The sequence below is a fragment of the Cucurbita maxima genome, unplaced genomic scaffold (genome assembly GCF_002738345.1).
Source record: "Cucurbita maxima cultivar Rimu unplaced genomic scaffold, Cmax_1.0 Cma_Scf00022, whole genome shotgun sequence".
In the NCBI taxonomy this organism is placed as follows: domain Eukaryota; kingdom Viridiplantae; phylum Streptophyta; class Magnoliopsida; order Cucurbitales; family Cucurbitaceae; genus Cucurbita; species Cucurbita maxima.
In genome coordinates this window covers 4,037,750-4,063,307 of record NW_019272038.1, presented here as the reverse complement: position 1 = coordinate 4,063,307, position 25,558 = coordinate 4,037,750, and the positions used below count along the sequence as shown (strand labels likewise).

Below are 25,558 nucleotides of genomic sequence, written 5' to 3'. Positions count from 1 at the left end.
ATGCAAAATATTACGCAATTCAAGAGGACGAGTAGCAGTATTAATTAGAGAATGACCAGTATGCAAAACACGCAAACCTGCTCCATTGCCGACTTGAACTTGTTCACCTCCATGATAGCGTTCACGCACAGCGAGACGATCTAGGTCACTGGTGATATGATCCGTAGCGCCTGTGTCAGTGTACCAATTTGGGTCAATCTTGTAAGAGGAAGTAGCCGCTAGTGCCGTGGGAGGAGCAGAAGAAGGTTCATCTTGATAGGACTCATCCATCCTATGCCAGCAGCGGATAGCAGTATGCCCCACTTTGCCACAGATCTGGCAGAAAGGACGAGTAGAAGGGTCACGACGATCACCAGCAGGACGAGAGGATGCATAACCTTGAGAACGACCACGACCACGATCCCTACGCCCACGATTCTTCTGCTGACCACCACGACCAGCATAATTGGCAGAAGATCCAAGATTTAACTGAAGTTCAGCCTGGTGTTGTAGTTGGCGAGCTTCATACGTCATTAAATGTGCAAACACATCATCAAGCGTGAGGGGTTCACTCTTGGTAGTCATTGAGGTGACGAAGGGATCATAGTCAGGGCCAAGACCAGCAAGAAGATACGCGATCACATCATCATCCTGCAAGGCAGAGCCGGCGGCGGCCAACTCGGTGGCTAGCCCTTTGATCTTGCGAAAATAATTTGCAGCAGATTGATCTCGTTTCTTGGACGTGGCGAGCTCAATACGAATTTGAGTAGTGCGAGCACGAGTTGACGATGAAAACATCCGTTGCAGGGTATCCCACGCCTCCTTGGACGTAGTAGCATCAACCATATCGTGAAGAATCTCCTCTGACATGGAGGAGAGAAGAACGCTAAGAACCTGTTGATCCTGATCATACCACTGATTATAGGCCGGATTAGAGACCATCTCAGCACCAGCCGCAGTTGAGGAAGGTACCAACTTGGCAGGTGCGACATTGGTGCCATCGAGGTAGCCCATAAGCTTCTTACTCCGTAGATAGGGGAGGAGCTGGGCGCGCCATATGATGAAGTTGTTTTTGGTTAGACGAATTGTGACAGCATGGTGTAGAGTGCTTGGGCCAAAAGTCTCCATTGTAGTTGAGACGGTGTTGGAGATGGTGGATGGAGAGGAGGAGGAAGATATGGTAGACATTTAAAAATAAACCTTTGGCTCTGATACCATGTTAGGTTGAATGGCTCGATGACCTGACCTAGGGTCACGACCTCATGTATTTATAGATGTGTATAATGAAGATTACATTCTAAATCATAGATTTGTTAACAAACTATGAAATCATAGATTTGGTAACAAAACTATGAAATCATAGATTTGGTAACAAACCAAATAACTATGAAATCATATATTTGGTAACAAACCAGTAAATCATAGATTTGGTAACAAACTAGTAAATCATAGATTTGGTAACAATCTAGTAAATCACTAGATTATCTTACTATACACAAATATGATTTACTCTACGTTTAACAATGCGATCTGAACCAACAATGTGATATATGTATGTATTTTCTTTTCTCTTTGACGATGACTGCAATGTATGTGACCATGTTTATGCCCTTCGAGACACTGTGACGTATCATGTTTGATAAGAATGTATGAAATACAAAGAATATGTATGTACTTCGCGGATTATAACAACAGTACAAAAAGAAGAATAATAACCATGATAATAAATAATAATTAAATAATAAAAATAATAAGAATAGTAATTTTCGGAGTGACCGCTCCTTCCTCTCCCAACTATCTCTTCTCAACCAACTAATCAGTCAAAATTCAGAAGAAGCACAGGTGTTCCTGCATCAATTAAGAAAAAAAAAAATACCAACAACAAGATTTACAGGAGAGCTGAAGATTTAACTGGAGAGACAGATGTTGGAGATTTAATTGGAGAGACATCTCCTTCTCATACATGCAAGGTTGTTACAAGATATCAGTTGGAATCAGATTTCCTTTTCTTTTATCTAATTATTCAGAATTAGATCTATTGCCTAGTTATTTAGATTTTAATTAGCATATTAGGTTAGAGAAATAACTAAAATCAATGACGCCAATATTTGTCAACAAAATTAAGTAAATTGGAACCGAGAGAAAAAAAATGGAAGATAGAAAGTAAATACTGAACAAAATGGAAGATTTGGTGAAAAACAGATGAAATACATAGAAATAGAAGTAAACAAATGGGAAATATGGAATTGATTAGCCGTGCAATTCAAGAACCTATTAAAATTGGCAAAAGATAATTGTGAACTTAATTAAAATAAAAAGAAGAGGAAACACTACCTAAGAGGAAAGAAAATATATGGTAAATATTAAAGAGTTTTAAATGGATGACATCAAAATGAAATTATAACAAACATTTAAAATTTTATTCATGCAAAGCCTCTAATGTTCGCATGATGTTTAACACATGGGCCAATGTAAATTAAAGAAATAATTTTATAGAAGTTCGAACTTGAAACTGATGTCATGAACTCACATAGGTTGACTTGGATTTCAAATGACAGAATTAAACTTTCATTAAGGATAAATTCGTGACAATAACTTAAACTAATCACATAATTGACCTTACTATAGGATAGGCTAAAAATTGTATGAATTATGATGGTGTATGAATTGTGTCGTATGATGTCGTATGATAGTATGTGATGATGTATGAGTTATGACGATGTATGAGTTGCATTGTATGATGTCGTATACTAGTATATGATGATGTACGAGTGTATGATGATGTATGAGTTATGATGCATGCTTGATGATGTGCGTAGTATATATATATTTTGATGAATGACGTACTTGATATGCTTGATGCACTTTATAGCAATATGATGAGTATGACGATTGCGTGACGTTTACCTTAATATGATGATGTTTTCCATATAGAGCATGCTATATGATGATGGGTGTTATATTGTATCATGTCGTTAGATCGACATAGGACACAACCCTAAGAGCATGAAAATGATATTAATATAAATATCCACGAGTATGTGTTACCTAGAGTAACAAAGAGATGAGACTAGAGGGTTGCGTCAGAAGAGACATTATGATGGATTTAGAGGGACCTCATGCATACATAAGCATAGGGCTACTTCCCCTAGAGATGATGAATGCGGATGGGCACAGTATGATGATGAGTGTGAATGTGCACGAGTGCCAATGCGCACAGATGAGGGTGTTCATGAGGCGCATGACACTATGAGGTTCCGCTGACCTCCAAACGTTGCTACAGATTAGCTTGACCAAAGGGTCCATGGGGTGTGCAAGCGCCCTGGAGATTCAAACTCGCACGTGTGAATCGTGTGTAGGGAAGTACTACTCTTTGGCTCTATTTATGTGCTATTGTTTATGTTATGCCATCTGAACCAACAATGTGATATATGTATGTATTTTCTTTTCTCTTTGACGATGACTGCAATGTATGTGACCATGTTTATGCCCTTCGAGACACTATGACGTATCATGTTTAAGATCATGTTCGTAATCGAAGACCAACTTGACGTCAACTTCATAACCACTGCCAATGTCCTCATCTCCAAGACGATCAATGTCCCTGTCTTAAATATTTTTTTTGTCAACATTCATTTCGATCGATGGTATACCTAATATGAAGTAAACAATTCAATTATTTATTGTGACTAATTTCATATATATTGTACTAGTAATATAATTCATTTTAGGTATATTAATTATGTTATTGATATATCTCGTATGAAATTACATTAACTCTTAGTAACGAGGACTTGAGTGATATGCAAATTACATTCTAGAAATAATAATGAAAAAAATTCGCATAAGAAAAAGAACCAACCCTACCATAAATTTCAGGTTGGTTGGGTTAATAACTTAATAATCTAAACATAGTTCACCACTCAACCCAATAAGCTGGTCCGAGAGGATGACCAACCACACTGGGACTGAGATACTGCCCAGACTCGTACGAGAGGCAGCAGTGGGGAATTTTCCGCAATGAGCGAAAGCCTGACAGAGCAATGCCGTGTGGAGGTAGAAGGCCTACGGGTCATGAAGTTCTTTTCCCGAAGAAGAAGTAATGACGAAATCTAGGGAATAAGCATCGACTAACTCTATGCCAGCAGCCGCGGTAATACAATGGATGCAAGCGTTATCTAGAATGATTGGGCGTAAAGCGTCTGTAGGTGACTTTTTAAGTCCGCCGTCAAATCCCAGGGCTCAACCCTAGACAAACGGTGGAAACTACCCAGCTGGAGTATGGTAGGAGCAGAGAGAATTTCCGGTGGAGCGATGAAATGCGTAGAGATCGGAAATAACACCAACGACAAAAGCACTTAGCTATGCTGACATTGATACTGAGAGACGAAAGCTAGGGGAGCGAATGAGACTATATACCCAGTAGTCCTAGCCGTAAACGATGGATACAAGACGCTATGCGTATCGACCTGTGCAGTGCTATAGCTAACGCGTTAAATCTCTATTTTTTGATTGGGTTGTAGGGAGGTTGTTTTTTTCTTAATTATTTAAAAAATTATACTTATCCATAATATATATTACATTAATAACTAAAATCCAATAAATTTAAAATATCAAACATTTAGTTACAACCCGTCTCTAATATCGATTACATACTTTAAATATTTTTAATGTTTGTAAAAGTAGAGTAGGGCAGAAGTAATGTAGGATGAAATTGAATTGAGTTGTAATCCTATTTTTAGGTTGGTCGAGTTGACTTGACTACAAAATGTCAACCTCCAAACCACAAGCGTTTCAGTTTTATAAAATTATGCCAATTCAAATTGAATTTTTTTTAATACAATCTATCTGTTATAATTTTAATTAAGTAGTCTAAATTGGTCGAGTTATCGAAGTTCAAATTGGTGGAGTTATCGAATTATATGAACACTTCTAGGTGCTAGGTGCTGATAAAGTTATTCTTAAAAACATGAAATTGATGAACAGTGAATGATTTTTGTAAGATTATATTATAGATTAAAAGAAGATTGATACTTTCATATCAATTGTGCCTATCCACTCCTAATTTTTTAAAACTAGAGCTTCTTAATGCCATTATTTTTAATTTAAGTTTTGAGCTAAAAATTTGGAGAAGACAGTTGGACTGTGCAACGATCGAAATTTGGATGGAAACAAATGAATTTTTTTTTTTCGAAATTAATTCGCGATAATCTCCGGATCCGAATGTGCTGCGCTAGCTCATAAACTCCTCAAAATTAGCTGGATTTTTTTTTTTCCATCCGAAGAACAAAAGATGGAGAAAAGTAAAGAAAAAAAAATACAGAACACTTTCTGAAGTCCTGAAAGGAATTTGCAGGTTCTTAATTCTCTCATCATCAAAATTCTGAATTTCTTCCATTTTTTCCATTTCCCTTTTGTTATTTGCTTCCTGATTCTTCAGAAAATGTCAGGTTAGGGTTGCAAAATCAAATTGATTACGCTCTCGGTTGCTATGGAATGATTTGAAATTGAAACCGGTTTTTATTGTACTCGATTAGATTTTCGTTGAATTTATTTTGACTAATGATTTTTTGTGGAATTTTGTTTGTTTTTTTTTATGAAAATTTTACAGGGTTTGTTTCCGGGATTTCTTTGACGAATGTAGGTCTTTGCATGGGCAATCCATTTTTGAGGTTTGCAAGGACTTGGTGGCGTTGTTAAGATGTACAGGACAGTGGCTACATCTGCGGCCACAACCACAGCAACAACAACAACAGATAGCGTGGATTATGTTGTAAATTTGGATCAAATTCCACGGTGGAGTGATGCAGAACATAGGTCTTCATTGGAGTTCGTCAACGAAGATACTTCCTTCTCTAATTCGTATTTTCCTGATCCTCTGACGTCTCCATCTGACGCGGAGGGTGGTAATTATGGAGTGGTTTCGAGATTTCCCGTCGATCATGAAATTAATTCCAAAATATATCTGTGGCGGGGGAATCCTTGGAATCTCGAGGTAGATACTGTCGTGAATTCTACAAACGAGGTGAGTGTTATGTTCTTCATCTCCTTCCTTCTGCAATAGAAAACCTTTATCAAATAAACAAAAGGGAAAGCTATGAGATGCTAAAAGTCCCAAGAACTCAATAATAGTTCCATTAGAACACACAGGGGACAATCTCAGCCCCGAGTTCTGTACATTTCAAAGAAGAAGAAAAAACATAGACATAGTTGCAAGCACAATTCTTCAATGGGTACTAATTATCCCTCGTAATCATATGGTTTTATGTGGTTGAGCTTTAAGGTGGTATCATTTGAAGTGGGATATATTAGTGGGAAAATTTGTTGATTATTAAGTTTTGGTATGTCTAATCCACTACGAAACGTATGCATATTTCACATGGGATAAAGTATCGTTTATCAACTTAACGATCACATTGCCATTGTGCAATTGCTTCCACTGGCAAGATGGAATTAGATGGTGGTCTCCTTACCTTCAGAGGTTCTTGAAAGAATACCCCAAAACTGAAATGCCTGAGCTTAAGCAACATTTAAATTATGGGTGGATTGAAAGTTTTGTCTGATAAAGCTGAAAGGACATAAGTCTGTCCTGTACAAAAGAGATAGAAGATGAGAGCTTCATATCCTCCATTAGTGTTGACTTTTGACTGCTGGAAGACGTACTTAATTCCAAGCACCAACTATCCTCATCATAATAGAAAATCATCTTCTCTAACATTGCACCATACCAACCAAGGCAATTATTTTTATGAATTGTTGTATGAGATAATAGAGGAAGTAGGATAGTACATTGATATTTACCTTTATGAAGAGTGAGGGGAGATAATCACTTGTTCCTCGATCTAATGTTGAAGGATTTTTTGGTTCAAGACATGCACCTGGAAGTTGTCGGCTTGAGTTATTAGTGGGTGAATTGATATTGAGGAAGATGAATTAGGGAAGACAACCTTAGGTAAGGGAAAATGAACAATATAGACAAGAAGATCATTGCTCTTCCATGTGCTCTTCCTTGACTACTAGGAGAGATGATTAAAAGGAGAAAAATAGGCATCTTTAAAGAAAGTAAGATAAGGTAGTACAAAATTTAAACTAGGATAATAGTACTTATTCCCTTTTTGAACTAAAGATAACCGAAGAAAGTACATACTGAAGATTTTGGGTTTCAACTTTGTGAATTCGGAGCAAACAAGTATAGGCTAATATTCTTGTTATGGGAAATAAAGGCTTTAGAGGCTTTATAGGAACAAATCCTAACATGAAATTTCGCCAATCTGCATTCAAGCTATTGAAGGAGTTTTATGAAATAGCACAGGAATTTCAGATATTCAAGTAACTCCTCCACAGTCACCATGATTTATCAAACCAACAACCTGACTCTTGATTGAATTGGTTATCGTCAAGACCAAGCTGGCATCAACTTGGAACCAAGTTCTTCTAGTGTCATTAGTTGATGGATAGGTCATGTCACATGTGTGTATGATGGAAACCTGTTCCATAAAATTGGTGGATAAAATTAAAAACCAGAAACTCTGACCATCTTCTGAAGTGGTTCCACATGATGATCAAGCTTAGCAGACAGACAAATTGAGAATGTGAGATGTTGAGACAAGAACTAGTAATGAAAGTAAACAGAAGTCGGACTGACTCACTATATTACTATTTGGTTGCAATCTTTATTGTATTGGGTTCGACTAACTTAAATTTTATGTACAATTGTCATGCCTCTAAAGGATGTAGAGATGCTTTGATCATTGTTTATGACTTGACAGTATCTCAATCTATTCATATTAAATGAAAATGAGGAGGATGTCAGCACAATTGTAGACATGGTGGTGGTCTATGGCCTATCACTTTAAAACCTCTTAGCATAAAGGCCTGTTTGGTGAGAGTTATGTTGTTGATACTGGTTGATCTGCAACACGGATATGTATCTGTAATCAGAAAACTCCTTTTTCGGTTAAGTTTATTTAAAATGTAATAAGCTGCTAATTTCTATATCTTCCATCTCTTCTGATTGTAAAATTAAATTATACAGAACTTGGATGAAGCACACAGTAGCCCTGGTTTGCATGCTGCAGCAGGACCTGGTCTATCAGAAGAATGTGGAACACTTGTACGCCTGTGATTCTATTTACTTCAGTTTAGCTTTTGTTTATTGTTTTTTCCCTGATTAAGAACTGGAAATATTCACAAATTAACATATGCATATATCTTATAAGAAAAAACTGTGGATAGTTTTGGCCTTTTGGAGGTACAATGGAGGACTGCACTATTTTCAGAATGTTTTCTGTATAGAACTTCTTTAGACAATAAGAATGTCAAAACCTGACTCATTATATACATTTCACATCCTGAAGGGTGGTTGTCGCACAGGAATGGCAAAAGTCACTAATGCTTATGACCTTCCTGCTAGGTGAGTATGCAGTTGATGTTTGGATCTAGAGTAAAGACCGATACATTTTTCAATAAAACTGATGCTCATTTCTGCTATATTCTTCCCACATCCATTTAATCTTTTGCATTATCTTTTAGGAAGGTCATGCATACTGTAGGTCCAAAATATGCTGTCAAATACCATACTGCTGCAGAGAATGCTCTGAGTCATTGCTACCGTTCTTGCCTTGAACTTCTCATTGAAAATGGGCTTCAGAGGTTGTGAAAGTAGTTGATGCCACATTATTTTTTTCTCCATATCGTTTGCTCATCTCATGCATCTCTTGCCATTTTTAGCTTACATGTTAATGGCGATTTAATGCAGCATTGCTATGGGTTGTATATATACAGAGGGAAAAAACTATCCTCGTGAACCTGCTGCACACGTAACAATAAGTGAGATATTTTCCTACATGTTCCTTTAAGATGTCTATGTTTTTCTCTATTCTACTATGATTCAATTTTCTTGTGCTACTTTTGTTCACAAATTATGGCATCCATTAACTGCCAATTTACCTAGTATGTTTAGCTTAGGAGGGATGTTATCAGGGTGGGGCGGGCTCGGAAGTATTTTGGACCTAACCTACTAGGGAGTTGGGCTTGAGGACTTGCACTGATCCATGCTAGCAAGCTCTGGTATAAGAAACACAAAATTGTGAAAAGTTTTCTAAATTTTTAATCACTTCTTTATTATTATTTTTTGATGGTTATAGGTCCATTTGGATCTAATCTTTACGATTTGTGATTGTTTCCAACTTGCATTCTGTAAATCAGCACAGCGATTGCATTTAAATCATCGGAGATGATGAAATCTCCAGTAGGTAGCGGCATTGATTTCAAGTGTTTCTAAATTAGAAGTCTATGTTAGTATTAGTTAGGCATAAAGCTGTTTACTTGATCACCTTATTGACATGCTGCCAAAGAAGTTTCCCATTAAATGATGAATTTTGTTGGAACTCAAATTTAACATTTTTTTACAAAAAAGGAAAAAAAAAAAAAAAAAAGGAAAAGTAAAGAAAATTTAACATCTTATCCTCATTTTTATTTTGCTTCTTCTTCTGTTTAGGAACTGTGCGTCGTTTTCTTGAGAAGCAGAAAGGTAAAATTAAAGCTGTTGTATTTTGTACAACATCATCAATCGATACTGAAATATACAAAAGGTACTTCACTTTCAAGTAACTGAGGCCTGTCGTTCCTAAAGGATATATTTTCCATGCCGTATAAAATATAACAATCCTTGTTGCATTTATTCGATTTGCTTTTATATGTTTCTGAGCCAGGTTGCTTCCTCTGTACTTTCCCCGTGATAAACACGAGGAAGAAGTTGCATTGTCAAAGCTTCCTGCAGATGTTGGAGATGAGAATGGTGAGACTATTATAGATGAGCGGAAAATCAGGATAAACACTTTGCCCAAAAAGAATGTTCTGAAACCTCCCCAAGTTCCCGATGATCCTCCTGTCAGTCATGTAAGGTTGACACAGAGGTTAGTGTAATGATTTATGCAATGTAACAGTTCTTTTTCAAAAATATTTCATCTTCTATCTGATGGTAGATTCATGAAAATTGCATACCTGTATGAGTCAGAATTTGATGACATTGATCTGTGGCATCTACTTTATCTGTGTTCATCATGACTCCCGGGCCAGTTATATTTATTTGAAAGAAACAAAATTATATTGAAAACCTGAAAATCACGAAGGTAGATGGGCAATCCTCCCTACAAGCTATGGGGATTACCAAAGTGGACCCCTATCAGCAAAAGTACGAGGAAGATTGTAGTTACAAAGATCTTGATGAAGAGAAAAAGTGCAAGGTTTCTTGCATTCTACAACTTCGAAGGGAAGGTCGTGATTGCATCAGAGCATTTTTTTTTTTTTGATATTCATTGAGTGGGTGGGCTAGCTTGACTATTCTCATAGAATAACTACTTGACTTTCTACATTTGGTTGTCAAGGTAGTTGTAAGATATTCTAGATAGGTGACCACCATGGCTTGAACCCATTATCTCTAAGCTCTTTGTAATCTTTAAGACTGACTCTGAGAAAGATTTATGATCATGTTGATTAGATCTTCTTGGATACAGTTTTGGGAAAGAAGGGTTTTGGGATGAAAAAAATTGGAGAGTTTGGATGTGGAATTGTATTAGGTCAATAAAGTTTTCCATCTTTGTTAGAGGGAGGCCCCAAGGGAAGGGTAAAATTTTCGCTATGAGGTTATCAGCTATTGCCTTTCCTCTTCCTCTTAGTGGTTGATGCCCTAGGTAGGTTAGTGTGACCGGAACAGAGAAGGGTGCGATTGAGGGTTTTAAGATGGTAAAGGATTTGGTTCATCGGTCACCTTTAGTTTGCAGAGATAGTACTTTCTTTTATTGTTTGGGTCAGGAGGTGTCTTTTGTTGATTTGAATAGGTTCATTTTCCAAAGAGGTTTTTAGCCTTAAGATTAATAGGGGGAAAAGTTCCATTATAGGTTTAAATTGTTGTCCTTCCAAGAAAGGCTCGTGGGCTGCAATGATAAGGTTAGGGGTTTCCCATTCTTATTTTTAGGGCTTCCTAGCAAGAATCTTGAGTGGATGATGAGGAATTTCTTATGGGAAAGGGTGGAGGAGGGGGAGGATCCCACTTGTTAAGTGGGAGATGGTGTTGAAGCTCGTGGACTTGGAGGAGTATGTATAGGGAGCTTGAGATTACGTAATGAAGCTTTTTTAGCTAAATGGTTGTGGTGATTCTTCGTGGCTGACACGCTATGGGTGGGTTTATAGTGGGGAGTTGAGGGGCTCAAGCAAAAACCTTATTTATCTCAATTTGTCGGTTGCTCTCCCCAACACAAAGTTTATTTTTGGGATGATCTGTAATGACCTACTTTTTCAAAGACATTTCATGGACTTAAATAATCTAATACTGTAAAACATAATCGAAATGGAAAGAAAATATCCCCTATCAAAGTTTAGAATGGGAAATGCTACTATCTACCCTAACACAGAAATTATGACACGAGTGTGGAAAACTATCTAACTTGACTTTATTTTCATGGCCTCCTTAGTTGGTGCCGTCATTTGTACATAGGGCCCATGTCGGTTGGATATGACCCACGATTGAGATATGTTGAAACAAGTAAAAGACAAAAAAAAAAAATAAACTTGAGGAGAGTTTTTGGAACAAAGTAATCTTAAGCACTTTTTTTGTTGTTGTGAAAAAATCATACTTTTCCTGCATATTTATAGTGGAGAAAACACTTACTTGCTTCCTAAACTTTCTTCCCAAGCTAAGAACTACTCACAATCTTCCTAATTAAAACACAAAGCTTGGTTCACAACCACAAAACTTATTCCACAATTTGGCAACTACTAATTCTCCTATAGTTGCTCCATAAGTTAGTCACTTATTCTACCAAGTCTACTAACCATTCTTCTAAGGTTACTCCATAAGTTAGTAACTTGTTCTACTAAGTCTACTAACAATTCTCCTAAAGTTTCTATAAAAGTTAGTAACTTTTTCAACTAGCTCAAGTTTATTAGCTCACAATCTCCTCTGTAAACTTGATTTTGTTCGAGATTCTTCACTCCTAGCAATTCCTGCATCTATGCAAACTTAACCCTTGCTAGGGCCTTGGTTAGAATATTTGCACATTGCTCTCTAGTGCATACGAACTCCAAACGATTTGTCTCTTCTCAATACACTCATGGATGAAGTGGAAGCTAGTGTCAATGTGTTTGCTGTATCCGTGAAATATCGTATTTTTCATGAGTGCATCTATAGATTTGTTGTCGACGTAGAGAGTTACCGGATTTAGTTCACTTCTAGTCACTTCACTCAACAAAATTTTCAACCACAATGCTTAGAATGACGCCGCAGTTGCTGCCATGAACTCGGCTTCACAGAAAGATAGTGCCGCAGTTCCCTGCTTCTGAGATTGCTAAGAGATCAAATTTTCGTTGAGATAAAACATCATTACTGCAGTGCTTTTTCTATTGTTAATGTCTCCAGCTAAATCACTATCAGTAAAATTGACTAGTTCTTCAGGACCACGCTCTCTTTGATACTTCAACTTGTAGCTTGTGGTTCCCTTCACACAGCGGAGAATGTGCTTAACCGCTTGATGATGCATCATAGTGGGCTTTTCCATGTACCTACTCATTATTCCAACAATATATGAAAGGTTCGGACGAGTATGAGTAAAGTACCTTAGGCTTTCGATGACACACCTATATTTAGTGGAATTCACCAAGTTTCCTTCAACATCTTTCTCGAGTTGTAACTTCGCTTCCATGGGATACTTGGTCAGGTTGCACTCTGCCATCTTAAATTGCTGCAACAACTTCTTAATAGGCCGATTGCTTTAGCATGATGCAATCTTTCCTTTGGTCCATTTCAATACCGAGGTAGTACGTGAGTAAATCGAGATTAGTCATCTCAAATTCTTTCATCATTTTCTGCTTGAACTCTTTGATGCCTTCCACACTTGTACTAGTAACGATCAGGTCATCAACGTACACGCCAACTATGAGTGTTTTAGTCTCATTGTTTCTTGTATACACTGCTTGTTCTTGCGAGCACTTCATGAAGTTTAGACTCTTTAAGCTCTTGTCCATACGTATGTTCCACGCTCTCAGTGCTTGCCATAAACCGTATAGGGCCTTCAACAACTTGTACACTTTGTTCTCTTCGGCTTTGATGACGAACTCTTCAGGTTGGGCAACATACACTTCTTCTTAGAGGTCACCATTTAGGAATGCTGATTTGACGTCCAAGTGATGGACCTCCCATCCGTGTTGAGCTACGAGGGCAAGAATCAACTTTAGAGTGTCCAGTCTAGCCACAGGCATGAAAACCTCCTCAAAATCAAATCGTTGTCGTTGCACGTATCCTTTCACCACGAGTCTTGCTTTATGCTTGATGGCATTTCATTCACTATTCTTCTTTAATTTAAACACCCACTTCAAACCGATGGGCTTGTGTCCGGACGGTAAGTTAGTTAGTGTCCACGTCTTGTTCTTCTCAATGGCTTCAAGCTCTTTTTGCATGACCTCTTTCCACATCGTCTCAATTGCTGCCTCACGATAGGTTGTCGGCTTCTCGGCCGCAAACAACACTAACTCATCAGGATCCAATACTTCAAGTGTATCCACATAAATTTCAGCAAGAGAAAGAGACTTCTTTGGTCCATCCTCTATTGTGGATTCTCCTGTACTCTCGCCTGAGCTCCCTTTTTCTAAAGAGTCCATCATGCATTTCGATGTCACCGGTGATTACATGTGTGGACTTGTTGGTGTTGCTGTAGGAGCATTTTCTAGGTCTGTTGCGTCTCCCTCTTCTTCCAGAGTTGTGAACCTATAACAGTTTGCTTGTTATCGCCAACACTACACCAATTCCACTTCTTCTCTTCTTTGAATATGATATCTCTACTTACACGAATTTTCTCATGTTGCAAATCATGCAACCTGTGCCTTGGTCCCATCCTCTACGCCAAAATACATCATCTTTTGGCTTCTGTTATCAATCTTTTTGATATATGACTTTGCCGTCTTAACATGTGCTGTACAACCGAAGACTCTTAGGTACTCGAAGTGAGGTGTCTTGCCGAACCATGCTTCATAGGGGGTGTGAGTGTCCAGCACCTTTGTCGGTAAACGGTTTAGAAGCTAAACCACATGTTGTATTGCCTCACCCCATAAAATTGCTGGGACTTGCATGTTCTTGAGTGAACTTCTTGCATTGTTCATTATGGTGCGGTTTCTTCGTTTGACCACACCGTTTTGTTGTGGAGTGTACGTTTTGAATCGTTTCTTTCAATCATCATGTCTGCTGCCATCCTAAGACTGAAAAAAAAAGAAAAAAAATCTTTAGTTCATTTTATCCTCAAATTTCACTCTTCAAAATTCAGTTTCCCTGTCCTAATCCTACTGAGAAGGCATTTCTGTTCTACCCCATAGTTTCGTTTTCTGGTAGTTCGTGCTGCCTTCAAGGCCATTAGAAATGAAAAGAGAGATTGTACCAAAGCAAAGGCACGAGAAATGTCATTTTACGCTTGCATTTTCTTTTAATATGAAGAAAGTGTAGTATCACTTTTGATGGGCGGGAATAGAAACCACAGGCACTACTGCATCATTACCCAGATGAGAGTGAAACCTGTAATCTGGAATTTGATCCTTTCGGTACTGTGTTGCTTCATTTCCACATTTGGTTTCATATGTTTTCTTTTCTTTTTTAGTAAACAAATTAGTTTCTTAAGAAGAAAAGGAAATAAGAAAAAGAACTGATTATTGCTGATGTGCACAGTACTTTATTCTTCATCTATTTCCATCCCCACACAAGACCTCATCTACTTCGATCATTTCAACTATCAAGAGCTAATATGGTTCCTGTACTTAGGTCTCTTCTGAAATAGTTTTGTTTCGGGATTTAGGTCTTCTCAATCCTTGTTGCATCTGTTAAATGTATTTTTACTTGACTAATGGTGCTTGGTATTTTAGGAACCCATCATATTTGGATTCATACCTGGATCCTGCTTTCATGGCTTTAATCAAAGATCCGGATCAAAGACGCAAGGAACAATGGGAAAAAACTGCCCAGGCTCAGACTGGATGGAATTATGGTAGAATACTTGGATTTGGTGAACTTGGTGGAGCTCCTTTATCTGCTGCTGAAGAATACTCACTTCATTCAAGATACCTTGCTAAATCAAATTCTCTTAATCTCTCTGAAATTGGGGAGATGAAAATTGTGTGAGTATCAAATTTCTTGTTTGTTTCCACATGCTTATGTATATAGTGGTCCGCTATCCTCCCCCACACAATCAAAAGGTGAGGTGGACGTGACTAAGAAAAATTAGACTACAAAATCATTAAATTTTTTATACTTGATAATAATTTATGCTTTGTTGAAATCATTTATCCAAGGATAGTTTCTCTTGAAGTTCTGGATCTTCAGGGCAATTAGTATTGATTTTACTTCTCTTCAGTCTTCACTTTTCGAGGAGCTTTGTTACTTTTTCCTTTGTCTAGAACATTTCAAGGAAGTTGATTTCTTTGAGTCATTAGAGTTTATATGTGCCAGTGGTTAATCGAAGTGTTTCTCGAGAAATATCATGTTGTTTCCCATTACGGAATGTACTGAGTTCTAGTTTATGTCTCTCTTGGGCATGTTAATTATTCAGACGTTTGTGAAAACCAGAAGAGTCGGATGCTTCTACAACAAAGATGGAAGTACTGATGTTACATTTCTGAACATATTCGGTTTGTGCATTTCTGATTATATTACTAGCTCGAGATGCATATAATTATACTCTATTGCAGTTACCGTGGTGGAGTTGATAGTGAGGGTCGCCCTGTTATGGTTGTTGTGGGAGCACATTTTCTACTGCGTTGTCTTGATCTCGAGCGATTTGTGCTCTATGTTGTAAAGGTAATTTTGTTATAATCTTGAATAATATGTTCTTGTTTCTTATATTGAATTTTTATATCTTAAGACTTCTACGAAGCATGCGTGTAGTTACGGATGCAAAACACACTGAATTCTCAACAATGTTTCAAACATTGACATGAACCTTGTAGGATGATATTGATGAATTTTTGTTCTCCATCTTGCTTTGTTAAATATTTATGCTGTGTTGTACACAATTTTCTTAAAATCATTTAAGACATAGTGAGGCAGTTGTGAGGTACCTCAAAGCCTACACCCATGCCAACATAAAAAGAGGCTGAGACCTTGCTGATTAAGCCTTTGGTGGCGCGGTGGCTAATGGCTTAGGGGGCCAAGCCATATATGAGGCTAGCCTCATTTTTCCTTGTTTATAATTTCGTTCTCTTTGTTAGTTATTAACTTCTTAGTTGATTCGTATTTATTCATTTGTTTTAATATATTCCCGGAAATTGATTTCCTTATGATGTTTCTTCTATTTAAGAAACCCCTTTTTCTCATGATAAAATAGATAGAGTATTATTTCTCTTATATTTTGCACTGTCATAAGAGCATTAGGACCCTAAAAAACCAACCCGAAGCCTGGTCATTTCTGCCGACTGTTCGCATTTACCCAACACCACCCTCACCCGGTCTAAGTTCGCGTCTCCTTAGTCTCCACAAAATCAGTCTTCATTCATGGATTCACATTCTTTGTTCCAGTTTCATACATGGATTTGGGTGGGTGTTTTCACACGAGTTCGTTGCTGTTTTGCCGTCATCCACCACTGTTACAGCTTTCGTCGTTGACCACCACAACTTGTACCATCGATGCCATTGCTTGCACCATCGATAAGCCGCACCACCACTATTGGTCAGCCAAGTGTTGTGCCCTTCTGCCATGTTTCTTGCCCTGATTTTTGGCTCTCTGGTATCTTTTTTGGCTGCTGTTTTTTTTGTGGGTTTGGTTTCTGTTTCTTGTTCAGTTTTGAAATTTGTTGCATCAATACACATCCTAGTCCTTTCTTAGATGCATCGATGTAGATCACGTACCCTTCAGAACCCTCGGGTACTGTGAGTACTGGGGCTGTTATCAACCTCTGTTTTAGGTCTTGGAAGCTTGCCTCACAAGCATTGTTCCATGCAAACGGTACACCTTATCCTAGCGAACTCCTGCACGAACCTTCGATAGTATCCCGCCAACCCTGGGAAACTTCGCATCTCTGTAACCGTAGTTGGGCGTTCTCACCTCGTAACTACTTCAACTTTAGTGGGATCTACGGATATTTCGTCCTTTGACACCACGTGTCCTAAGAACGAAACTTGTCACAGCCAGAACTAACATTTAGAGAACATGACATACAACTTGTTCTCCCTCAGGGTGGTCAAGACTTTTCGTAGGGGTTCTTGGTGTTATGAGTTTGTTTTCGAGCATACAAGGATGTCGTGTATGAACATGATAACAAATGTGTCCAATAGTCTTTGAATACGCGGTTCATTAATTCCATAAACACTGCTGGGACATTGGTGAGACCAAACGACATCACTATGAATTCGTAGTGACTGTATCTTGTTCTAAACGCTCTCTTTAGTACGTCTTTTTCTTTAATTTTGATTTGGTGGTAACCTGACTGAAGGTCTATCTTGAAGAATATTGTTTCCTCCCTGAGTTGATCGAATAGGTTTTCTATACGAGGCAGAGGGTATTTGTTCTTTATTGTTCTCTTATTTAGCTCTGTATAATTGATGCACAAACGCATCGATCCGTCTTTCTTTTTGAAAAACAACACTGGTGCACCCCACAAGGGGATATGTTAGGTCGAATGAAACCTTTGTCCAATAACTCTTGTAACTGCGCCTTGAGTTCTTTCAACTCCGTTGGCGCCATAAGATAGGGTGCTTTGAAGATAGGCCTAGTTCTCGGTTCGAGTTCTATAGCGAAGTCGACCGCTCAAGACAGGGTATTCTTGGTAGGTCTTCTGGAAATACGTTGGTAACTCATTTACTACTGGTACGTTGTCTAAGGTCTTTTCTTTTCCTCTTACATCTACAACACGTGCTAATATAGCCCAACCGTCTTGTTGGACTAGTTTCTTTGCTTTCATCATCAAGACTACCTTTGGAGCAGTCCTGGAGCTTGTGCCTTTAAACTTAAAACTGGTTCCTGCCAGTGGTGAGCATACTACCTCCTTTTTGTGACAGACTGTAGTAGCACGGTTTTCAGCTAACCAATTCATGCCTAGTATTATGTCGAAGTTAGTCATGTTAACTATTATCAGGTCTACACTTAGGTTTTAGTCTGCTATGATTACTTGGCCGTTCTTTACTAGCCTAGATTTACCCCGCAGGGATGCCCCTAATTCGTACCCTGCTTGTGCAACAAAAGGTATAGAGATAAATGAATGCGTAGAGCCAGAATCAAATAAAATAAAATCGTAATGACCTAAAATGGGTAGTGTATTTGTCACCTCGGTATCGAACCTCCCAGTGTCCCTGCTGGTGGATGCATACGCCTTAGCTTGAGCCCGCATTTGCACTAGTTGGTCCGCCTCTTCCACTTCTCTAGGCGGGTTAGGTTGGGTTTCGGTGTCCTTGGTCGTGCAGTTGACGGCGGTGTGACCTTGACCACATAGATAACGGGCTCGTGATCCAGTGATGCACCTTCATCCATGCATTCTTCCATATATCCTGCACCCCGCTTCTCCCCTTCCTCTAGCCCCATCCTGATTTATGGGGTTTCGTGCCATGCGTCAGGGAGGGTACCTCTCATTCTATCGTGGGGTAGGTCTATTGTTATAATGGGGCCTTCGTGCCGGTGGCTGGCATTCTAAGTCCCCTGATTCTAGTTGTTCTCGTCGTGCCTCATTCTTAGGTTTTTCTAAAGCCTTGGCAGTTCTCAAGGCTTCGTCATAGGTCTTTGGATCTATGGCTTCAACCGCACAACGGATCTTTGGTTTCAGACACAAAACAAACTTCTCTGTTATCTTCTGCTCTGTGTCAACCAAGGACGGCACAAATCTCTTCAACCTCATGAACTCTCTATCATATTTCTCTATGGTAAGTCCGCCCTGCACCAGATGGACGAACTCTTGTAGTTTCTTGAGCTGTTCCGCCTTAGGATAGTATTGTTTAGGAAAGCTTTCTTAAACTGTTTCCATTCCATTGCTCTCCCTGCTGGGTTTAGACTCTCTTTGTTGTCCCTCCACCACACATCAGCGTCCTTCTGTAGGACGAATGTCACACAGGCGACCTTTTGGTTATCAGGGCACCCCATCGACTTAAATATGGTTTCTACAGATGAAATCAACATATGGGCCTCTATTGGATCCTTTGAGGTACCGGTGAATGGTCAAGGGTCGTACCGGTTGAAGTCCTTTAGCCAGTTTGCCCCTCTAGTAGGTTGCATAGGGTTAGCGTGGGCATTGGCCTGTTGGTTGGCCTATTGGGTGACTGTTAAGGTGTGGATTAAGGCCTGGAGCAACTCCTACATCAGTCTGGTGGTAGCGTCTACTCCAGCCACGGGGGGCGCAGCCTGAAGTGTGGCTTGCGGTGGCAGCGTAGGTTGTGGTGGCAGTGCAATTTGAGGCGGCACAAATGGTTGCGGCACAACTGATGGCGACGAAAGAGGTGGAGGAGCAACTCGTTGCGGTGCGACTGGCAGCAGCATAGCTGTATCCGATCTAGTCTATAATCCTTCTCGAGGTAGGTTTTCTTCTGCCTCACCTTGTCCTCTTCCTCTAATAGGGGGTCGTCTCCTTCCTCGTTTCCTCTTCTGCGTCCTCTGGGCGGCATGGTTCTAGAAACCAAGATTACGTTACTTAAGTCTAAGGCTCATTACTATGAACATATACTATATCTCACATAATCTAAGTTCACTTCATATTGCAATGCAACACATAGCAGCAAATCAATCAACATGCTACAATCACATCATACTCTTTAATTTAAAGCACATGGAATGTCAATTCAACACAACGACATTGTAAAAACAATTGCTCGCAAGTTTTGAAAAGTATTTATTTTTTCTTATCTTATGCAAGGCATATTTGAACGGTGACGAGGCATCAACGTTTGGACCATAGAATGTGCCAAACCTACGTCGTAGGCTAGTCTACAAAATCTATAACCAAGAGCTTTGATACTAACTATAACGACCCTAAATTTCTACTTACTCAGAGTCGCTACTAACGTCTCATGCTCAATTCATATACGGAATATAACTCCTAAAAGAAACATCATTTATACATAAATATCGAAAAACTTAAAACAACTTTATCTCTGGAAAACACCGCCATGGTCTTATATGTTTCATACGAAATATTAAAATTTAAAATAAAATAAATATCAAATAATTTAAAACATATGAAATACAAGACAACCTATTCTAACCTAAGATAGGAATTTAAATATGCAACTACCCTATGCATGTGCCATGGTCTTTACTCGCAATGCTGCCGTCATCCGTACATGGGTGTCTTGCCTTTACTTGAAAAATGATATGGCACACGGCTTGAGTATTTCGAAAAATACTCAGTAAGTGACCCCATTATAGGGGCCATGCTAAATGCAAACACATGCAAATATGCTCTAGGGACCTATCTCTATCTCATACTAGGGGTAGCCTCCAGTCCGGACTAACTTGGATGTGTAGGGCTTTCCTACACACGACCCACACGTGCAAGTGTGAATCCCCAGGTGGTTCACACCCCACCTGGACCCATATTGGTCGAGCTATCTGTCTAACGTTCGGAGGTCAGTAGACCCTTGTGTGTCATGCTCAACATGATCACCGTCATCATCATACTGTGCACGTCCGTACTCATCATCATAAAGGATGTATCCCGATGCTTATGTACACACAACATGCATGAGGTCCCTCGATTTCTTGTCTTAAAACATCCTTCTGACACAACCTTAGTCTCATCTCTATATTACATTTAGTAATACATGCTCATTAAATATTTATATTAATATCATTATTCATGCTCTTAGGGTTGTGTCCTAGGTCGATCACTCGACATGATGCAACATGACATTCATCATCATAAAGCATGCTTAATATGGAAAACATCTTCATATTAAGGTAAATGTCATGCATCATAAACATCATAATCATCATAATGTCATTAAATGCATCAAGCACAACAAGTACATCATATATCATCATATAACTCACTTATGTCATCATACATCATCACATAATTCACGTACGACACAGCTCATACATCATATAATTCACATACGTCATCATAAGTCATCATACAACATAGCTCATACAATTTCTCTAGCATATCCTATAGTAAGGCCACTTACTTGGTTGGCCTTAGCTGGCGTTTTCCCTAATTATTATACGTTAGCTCTTGTTCCTTGAAAACGTGACTGGAGTTCGTTTCCTATTTTTGGAAGAGATGAATGCCATTAAACAAAATTGCACATTGGACATAGTAGAATTACCCAATGATAAGAAACAATAGGACCCAAATGAGTGTTTTCTATAAAGTGCAAAGCCTATGGTAGCGTTGAAAGAATCAAAACCGGACTCGTTGCTTGAGGCTTCACTCAGACCTATGAAATTGGGTAGCAAGAAACGTTTTCTCTTGTTGCGATAATTAACTCTAATAGAGTTCTGCTATCCTATTTCTATAAAAAATTGGTATCTTTTTCAATTTGGTGTCAAGAATGCTGTTCTCCATGGGGCACTTGGAGAAGAGGTATTTAAGAACTTACCACTAGGTTTTGAGGAAGATCTCTTCCTTTTGGATAAAGTGCGTAAGGTGCGTAGAGACTTATAGAAACCTCTTCCTTTTGGGATGCTGTGGTGGTGGATTCTCCTCTGAGTCCAACACCCTTTTGACATAGGATCATTGCGAGTAAATACGGTCCTCAACCTTTCGAGTGGCTTAACGAACTTACAGAAACCCTTGGAAAGACATTTCTTTCGAGCTCGCTTTCTCTTCTTTTGTCCAACAAGGTGGGGAGATGGGAAGGAAACGTACTTAGAAAGGATAATCGGGCAGGGGATAGGCCCCTCTATGCTATGTCTCCCTATTTATACCATTCATCTTTTATGAAAAATTATTATGTGGCTGACTTTCTAGACCCTTGTGGGAGCTCTCCCTCCTCATTTGGTTTTCCTTGTCCGTTATCTGTAGGGAATCAACATACAGCTTGGCTCTCTTATCCTTGATTAGGTAGGTCATTCATAGATAGGGGAGGAGGGTTTTATTTGTTCTTGAGCCCTAACCTGACTAAGGGTTTTTCTTGTCGCGGGTTCTTTTAGTGCTTATATTGAGTCCCTCAATTGGCTAATTGATTTTTCTTTGTTATGAAAGGTGAAAGTTCCAAAACAGTTCAGTTCTTCGTTTTACTGATCATCCATGAAAGAAAAAATAAGCTTGATGAACACCCTTTTGATAATCTCAATAAGAATCTTATTTTATTTTTTTCATTTTCGACCGTGATTGAAATGTCTCGGGGAGAATTTAGGCTAATTTATATAAAAAATACTCATATTCTTTCAAAAGTTACCATAGTTGTTTTTAAGAGATTAAAAGTTGCAATATTATCCTTCACCCTTCGTTAGCATTTCTAAACTACTTGGAACGTTTTTAATTTTGTTTCGACCATAATTGAAGAATGTTATGAAGTATTTTTGTTTGAACTATGGTCTGTGATATGTCTCCCTTCCATTCTTCACCTTTTGACTGCTCGCAGTATTGTCCTTATTCTGCCTTATATCAATCACACCTTATCCACCCGTTAAAAGGGGGCCGGGAGTGGAAATAAAGCTCCAACCCAACTCCTAAACAACTATTGGTAGACGAGGTCAAATTCCTTCGATCAAGTGAAAGCGGCGGGATAGGCCTTTTGCTTTTGATAACCGATTCTAAGGAAAGGAAAACTAGGACGCGTTAGAGATAGCAGGTTATAGGGCAAAAAACGAATGTTGTTCCATCCCCTTTCATTTTTTGCTACCTCTTTGTCAAGGTCAAGTTCTCTTCGCTTTCTGCTGCCCTTCCGGTTGATGTGAAGTTCTAATTAGAAAGGCATATATTTCCATGTAAGTTGTATGCTATCCTGTTGGAGTGGCCTACAAGGTAGGGATAAAGATTTTGTGAAGTTTGGAAAAAAATTACTCATGAAGTTGAAATTCTTTAGAATGTTGGACAGAAAATCGACGTAATGGTGATTGAAATAACGTGTCGTGACTAGGATGCTTGTTTGGACTGAGTTTATAAGACTCTCATTTGATCTCATTGACTTTTCGACCAACATTCTAATGGTTTTTTTTTTTTGGGTCTACGTGCAATTTTGAAAGTTTAAGAATAGTATGACGATTTTCGAAAGAATAGGAGTATTTTTTAACCAAAAGACGAAGTTCCGATATATTTTTTTATAATGTAGCCTAGAATTTATTTCCATTTGAATTGATTTAATTCTAGTGAATGGTAGCACATGAAACTCTATTCAAAAGTTCATATTTTTGGTTCCTAGTTAACCTCTATTCTTGCCACTACTGTCTGGAACATTCTTTCTTTGCTGTTTTGTGCAGACATTTCTTAGTTTATGTACTTTTGTTGTATAAGAAGTTATGCACTTAAACTTGTTATTAAATTCCAGGAATTTGAGCCATTAATTCAGAGGCCTTACACCATTGTGTACTTCCACTCAGCAGCTTCTTTACAGCCGTAAGTGATCTTCTATATTTATTTTAAAACGAGCAAGGAACTTTGGGATGAACACACTTCTATTCAAATGGAAAGCTTAGACAATGAGAAGTTCATAACGAAACCTAGTTGTGTGCATTTTGTTCTTGATTTTGTATCGGGTAGTAGTCTACCTGAAGTTATTCAACTTTTCTGACCGTGTTTACGGTTTCTATACCGTTAGTCGGCCTGACATGGGATGGATGAAGAGATTGCAGCAGATTCTTGGTCGAAAACACCAGCGTAACCTCCAGGTATATGAACTCCGACTTATTCCAATGCTAGATGTGTTCTGAGCAAAAATCCCCATTTATCTTTCTCATCTATCGGTATGATTTTTGTAGGCAATATACGTTCTTCACCCGACTTTCGGATTGAAAGCTGCAGTATTTGCCATGCAATTGCTTGTGGATAACGCGGTAGGCTTAAAGTTCGGTTAAATATCTCATTTTTAAGCACCGAATGAGATTAAAGTGTTAGTAACCTGAAGTAACTGATATCCAGGTATGGAACAAGGTTGTGTATATCGATCGACTACTGCAGCTGTTCAAATATGTTCCTCGAGAGCAGTTGACCATCCCGGACTTCGTATTTCAGTGAGTTCATGCTTCCTTTGAACTTTTATTCAACAATGATTACAAATCCTCAAATTTAGAGCATAGATGCCTTGCATATATCTCTGTGTTATGCTTCGTTCGTGAAGTTTACGATTAAGATAAATTAGACGCGTCGTTCTATGATAAATACAGGCACGACTTAGAAGTAAATGGAGGGAAGGGCCTCATTGTGGATCCTCGAACAAAATACGTATACCATCGACCTTAACATTGAAGAAAATGTATGGATAATTAAAACCATTAGCGTCTCGTATTAGGTGGGTAGGCGTTGGTTATGTTTGTAGAAATGGCATACCATTTTATTTCATTCTTATTTTTGTTTAAGGATTGGTTCCTTTGTGTAATGAAGATGAAATAACGTTATTCGTTTGGTATATTATGTCGGATGAGCCTTTTTAATAAAATGAAGAAAAGAAAAAGTTGGTTTGTTGAAATTTGCTTTGTATGGATCTCGCTATGATTTTTCACAATTTATTATTTTAAAAAAATAGTTATTTTTAAGAAACCTTTAATGTATGATTTTAATTTTTCAATATAAATTATTAATTAGTGATGATTCAATCAAGTTATTAGGGAGTCGAAATACATTGTTAATAAAGTTATTAGTAAACAAAATATAAAGTTAATTTATGTTTAAATTATAAAAATATATATATATATATAATTAATCTATGTTTAAATTATAAAGGACAAAATTGATAGCATAATGAATAGTTTTTTCTTATTACAAAATTAATAAACAATGACAATAATAGCAACAAAAAAATACAATCCAAATGACTAAATAAATAAATAAATCAAATTTGTTATTAACTGGGGTTGACAATTAGGGAGGGACGGGATGAAGATTATAATCCGTGTCCTCAGCAAATCTAAGAGGTAAAGTTTCGGACTCATGGTCAAACGACGGACGTAGCAGTCAGGGGTGTACGATCGTCGTTGAGAGAGTACGCTGCAGACGACAACACAAAGTGGGATGGCGTTGGGGTTTGGGCTTCGCGTACGTGTGTGTGGGCTGGCGTTAGGCCTCATTTGTCGTTTGGTTTGTTTTTTAAGTTTTTCGGTTTGGTCGGGTTGACCTAATCATTTACTTTTGGAACCCGAATCCTACCCGAACCAAATCGGCTAAAAAATTGAACCCAACTCAAATCCAATGCAATCCTTGTAACGACCACTATTTCTCACAATCAAGGAGGTAATATGCAGTAGAGAGTCAAAACACAGTGAAACATCACAAACTTGAATTTTTTTTTATTTGGTGGATACTAGCTTTTACATATCCACAGTAAGAGTCCATGTCATGACTGATATTTGATGTTTTGAATCAATAATCATGATGAATAATCATGATGTGGATTGACAAAAAAAAAAAAAAAAAAAAAAAAAAAAAAAAAAAAAAAAAAAAAAAAAAAAAAAAAAAAAAAAAA

General features: G+C 38.2%; 1 protein-coding gene and 1 non-coding gene across 4 annotated transcripts; one reads left to right on the top strand and one right to left on the bottom strand.

Moving 5' to 3' along the window:
* Positions 1-499: 499 nt before the first annotated feature.
* LOC111496649 lies at positions 500-639 on the bottom strand. Its single transcript, XR_002720491.1, has one exon. It is a non-coding gene; the product is annotated as a small nucleolar RNA Z247 (small nucleolar RNA).
* Positions 640-5,068: 4,429 nt separating this feature from the next.
* Positions 5,069-24,510, top strand: LOC111496470 (protein GDAP2 homolog). Of its 3 annotated transcripts, none has more exons than XM_023146919.1 (15): positions 5,069-5,335; positions 5,624-6,004; positions 8,015-8,092; positions 8,337-8,392; positions 8,512-8,631; positions 8,738-8,808; positions 9,479-9,572; positions 9,693-9,896; positions 14,884-15,135; positions 15,706-15,814; positions 23,429-23,496; positions 23,699-23,768; positions 23,859-23,933; positions 24,019-24,110; positions 24,264-24,510. In XM_023146919.1, the coding sequence occupies exons 2-15, from the start codon at positions 5,681-5,683 to the stop codon at positions 24,337-24,339; spliced, it is 1,689 nt and encodes a 562-aa protein (XP_023002687.1). In that variant the 5' UTR covers positions 5,069-5,335; positions 5,624-5,680; the 3' UTR covers positions 24,340-24,510. The 3 variants fall into 3 exon arrangements, with proteins under 3 accessions (XP_023002687.1, XP_023002685.1, XP_023002686.1); XM_023146917.1 differs by having other exon boundaries at positions 5,070-5,335; positions 5,591-6,004; XM_023146918.1 differs by lacking the exon at positions 5,069-5,335 and adding an exon at positions 5,342-5,429 and having other exon boundaries at positions 5,591-6,004.
* The last annotated feature ends 1,048 nt before the right edge of the window (positions 24,511-25,558 follow it).

Bases quoted from the DNA above. Each gene is read 5' to 3' on its own strand.
- LOC111496470 (XM_023146919.1), top strand. From the start codon at position 5,681: ATGTACAGGACAGTGGCTACATCTGCGGCCACAACCACAGCAACAACA. The intron at 8,093-8,336 runs GTACGCCTGTGA...CACATCCTGAAG, and splicing joins CAGAAGAATGTGGAACACTT to GGTGGTTGTCGCACAGGAAT. The intron at 23,497-23,698 runs GTAAGTGATCTT...CTATACCGTTAG, and splicing joins TCAGCAGCTTCTTTACAGCC to TCGGCCTGACATGGGATGGA.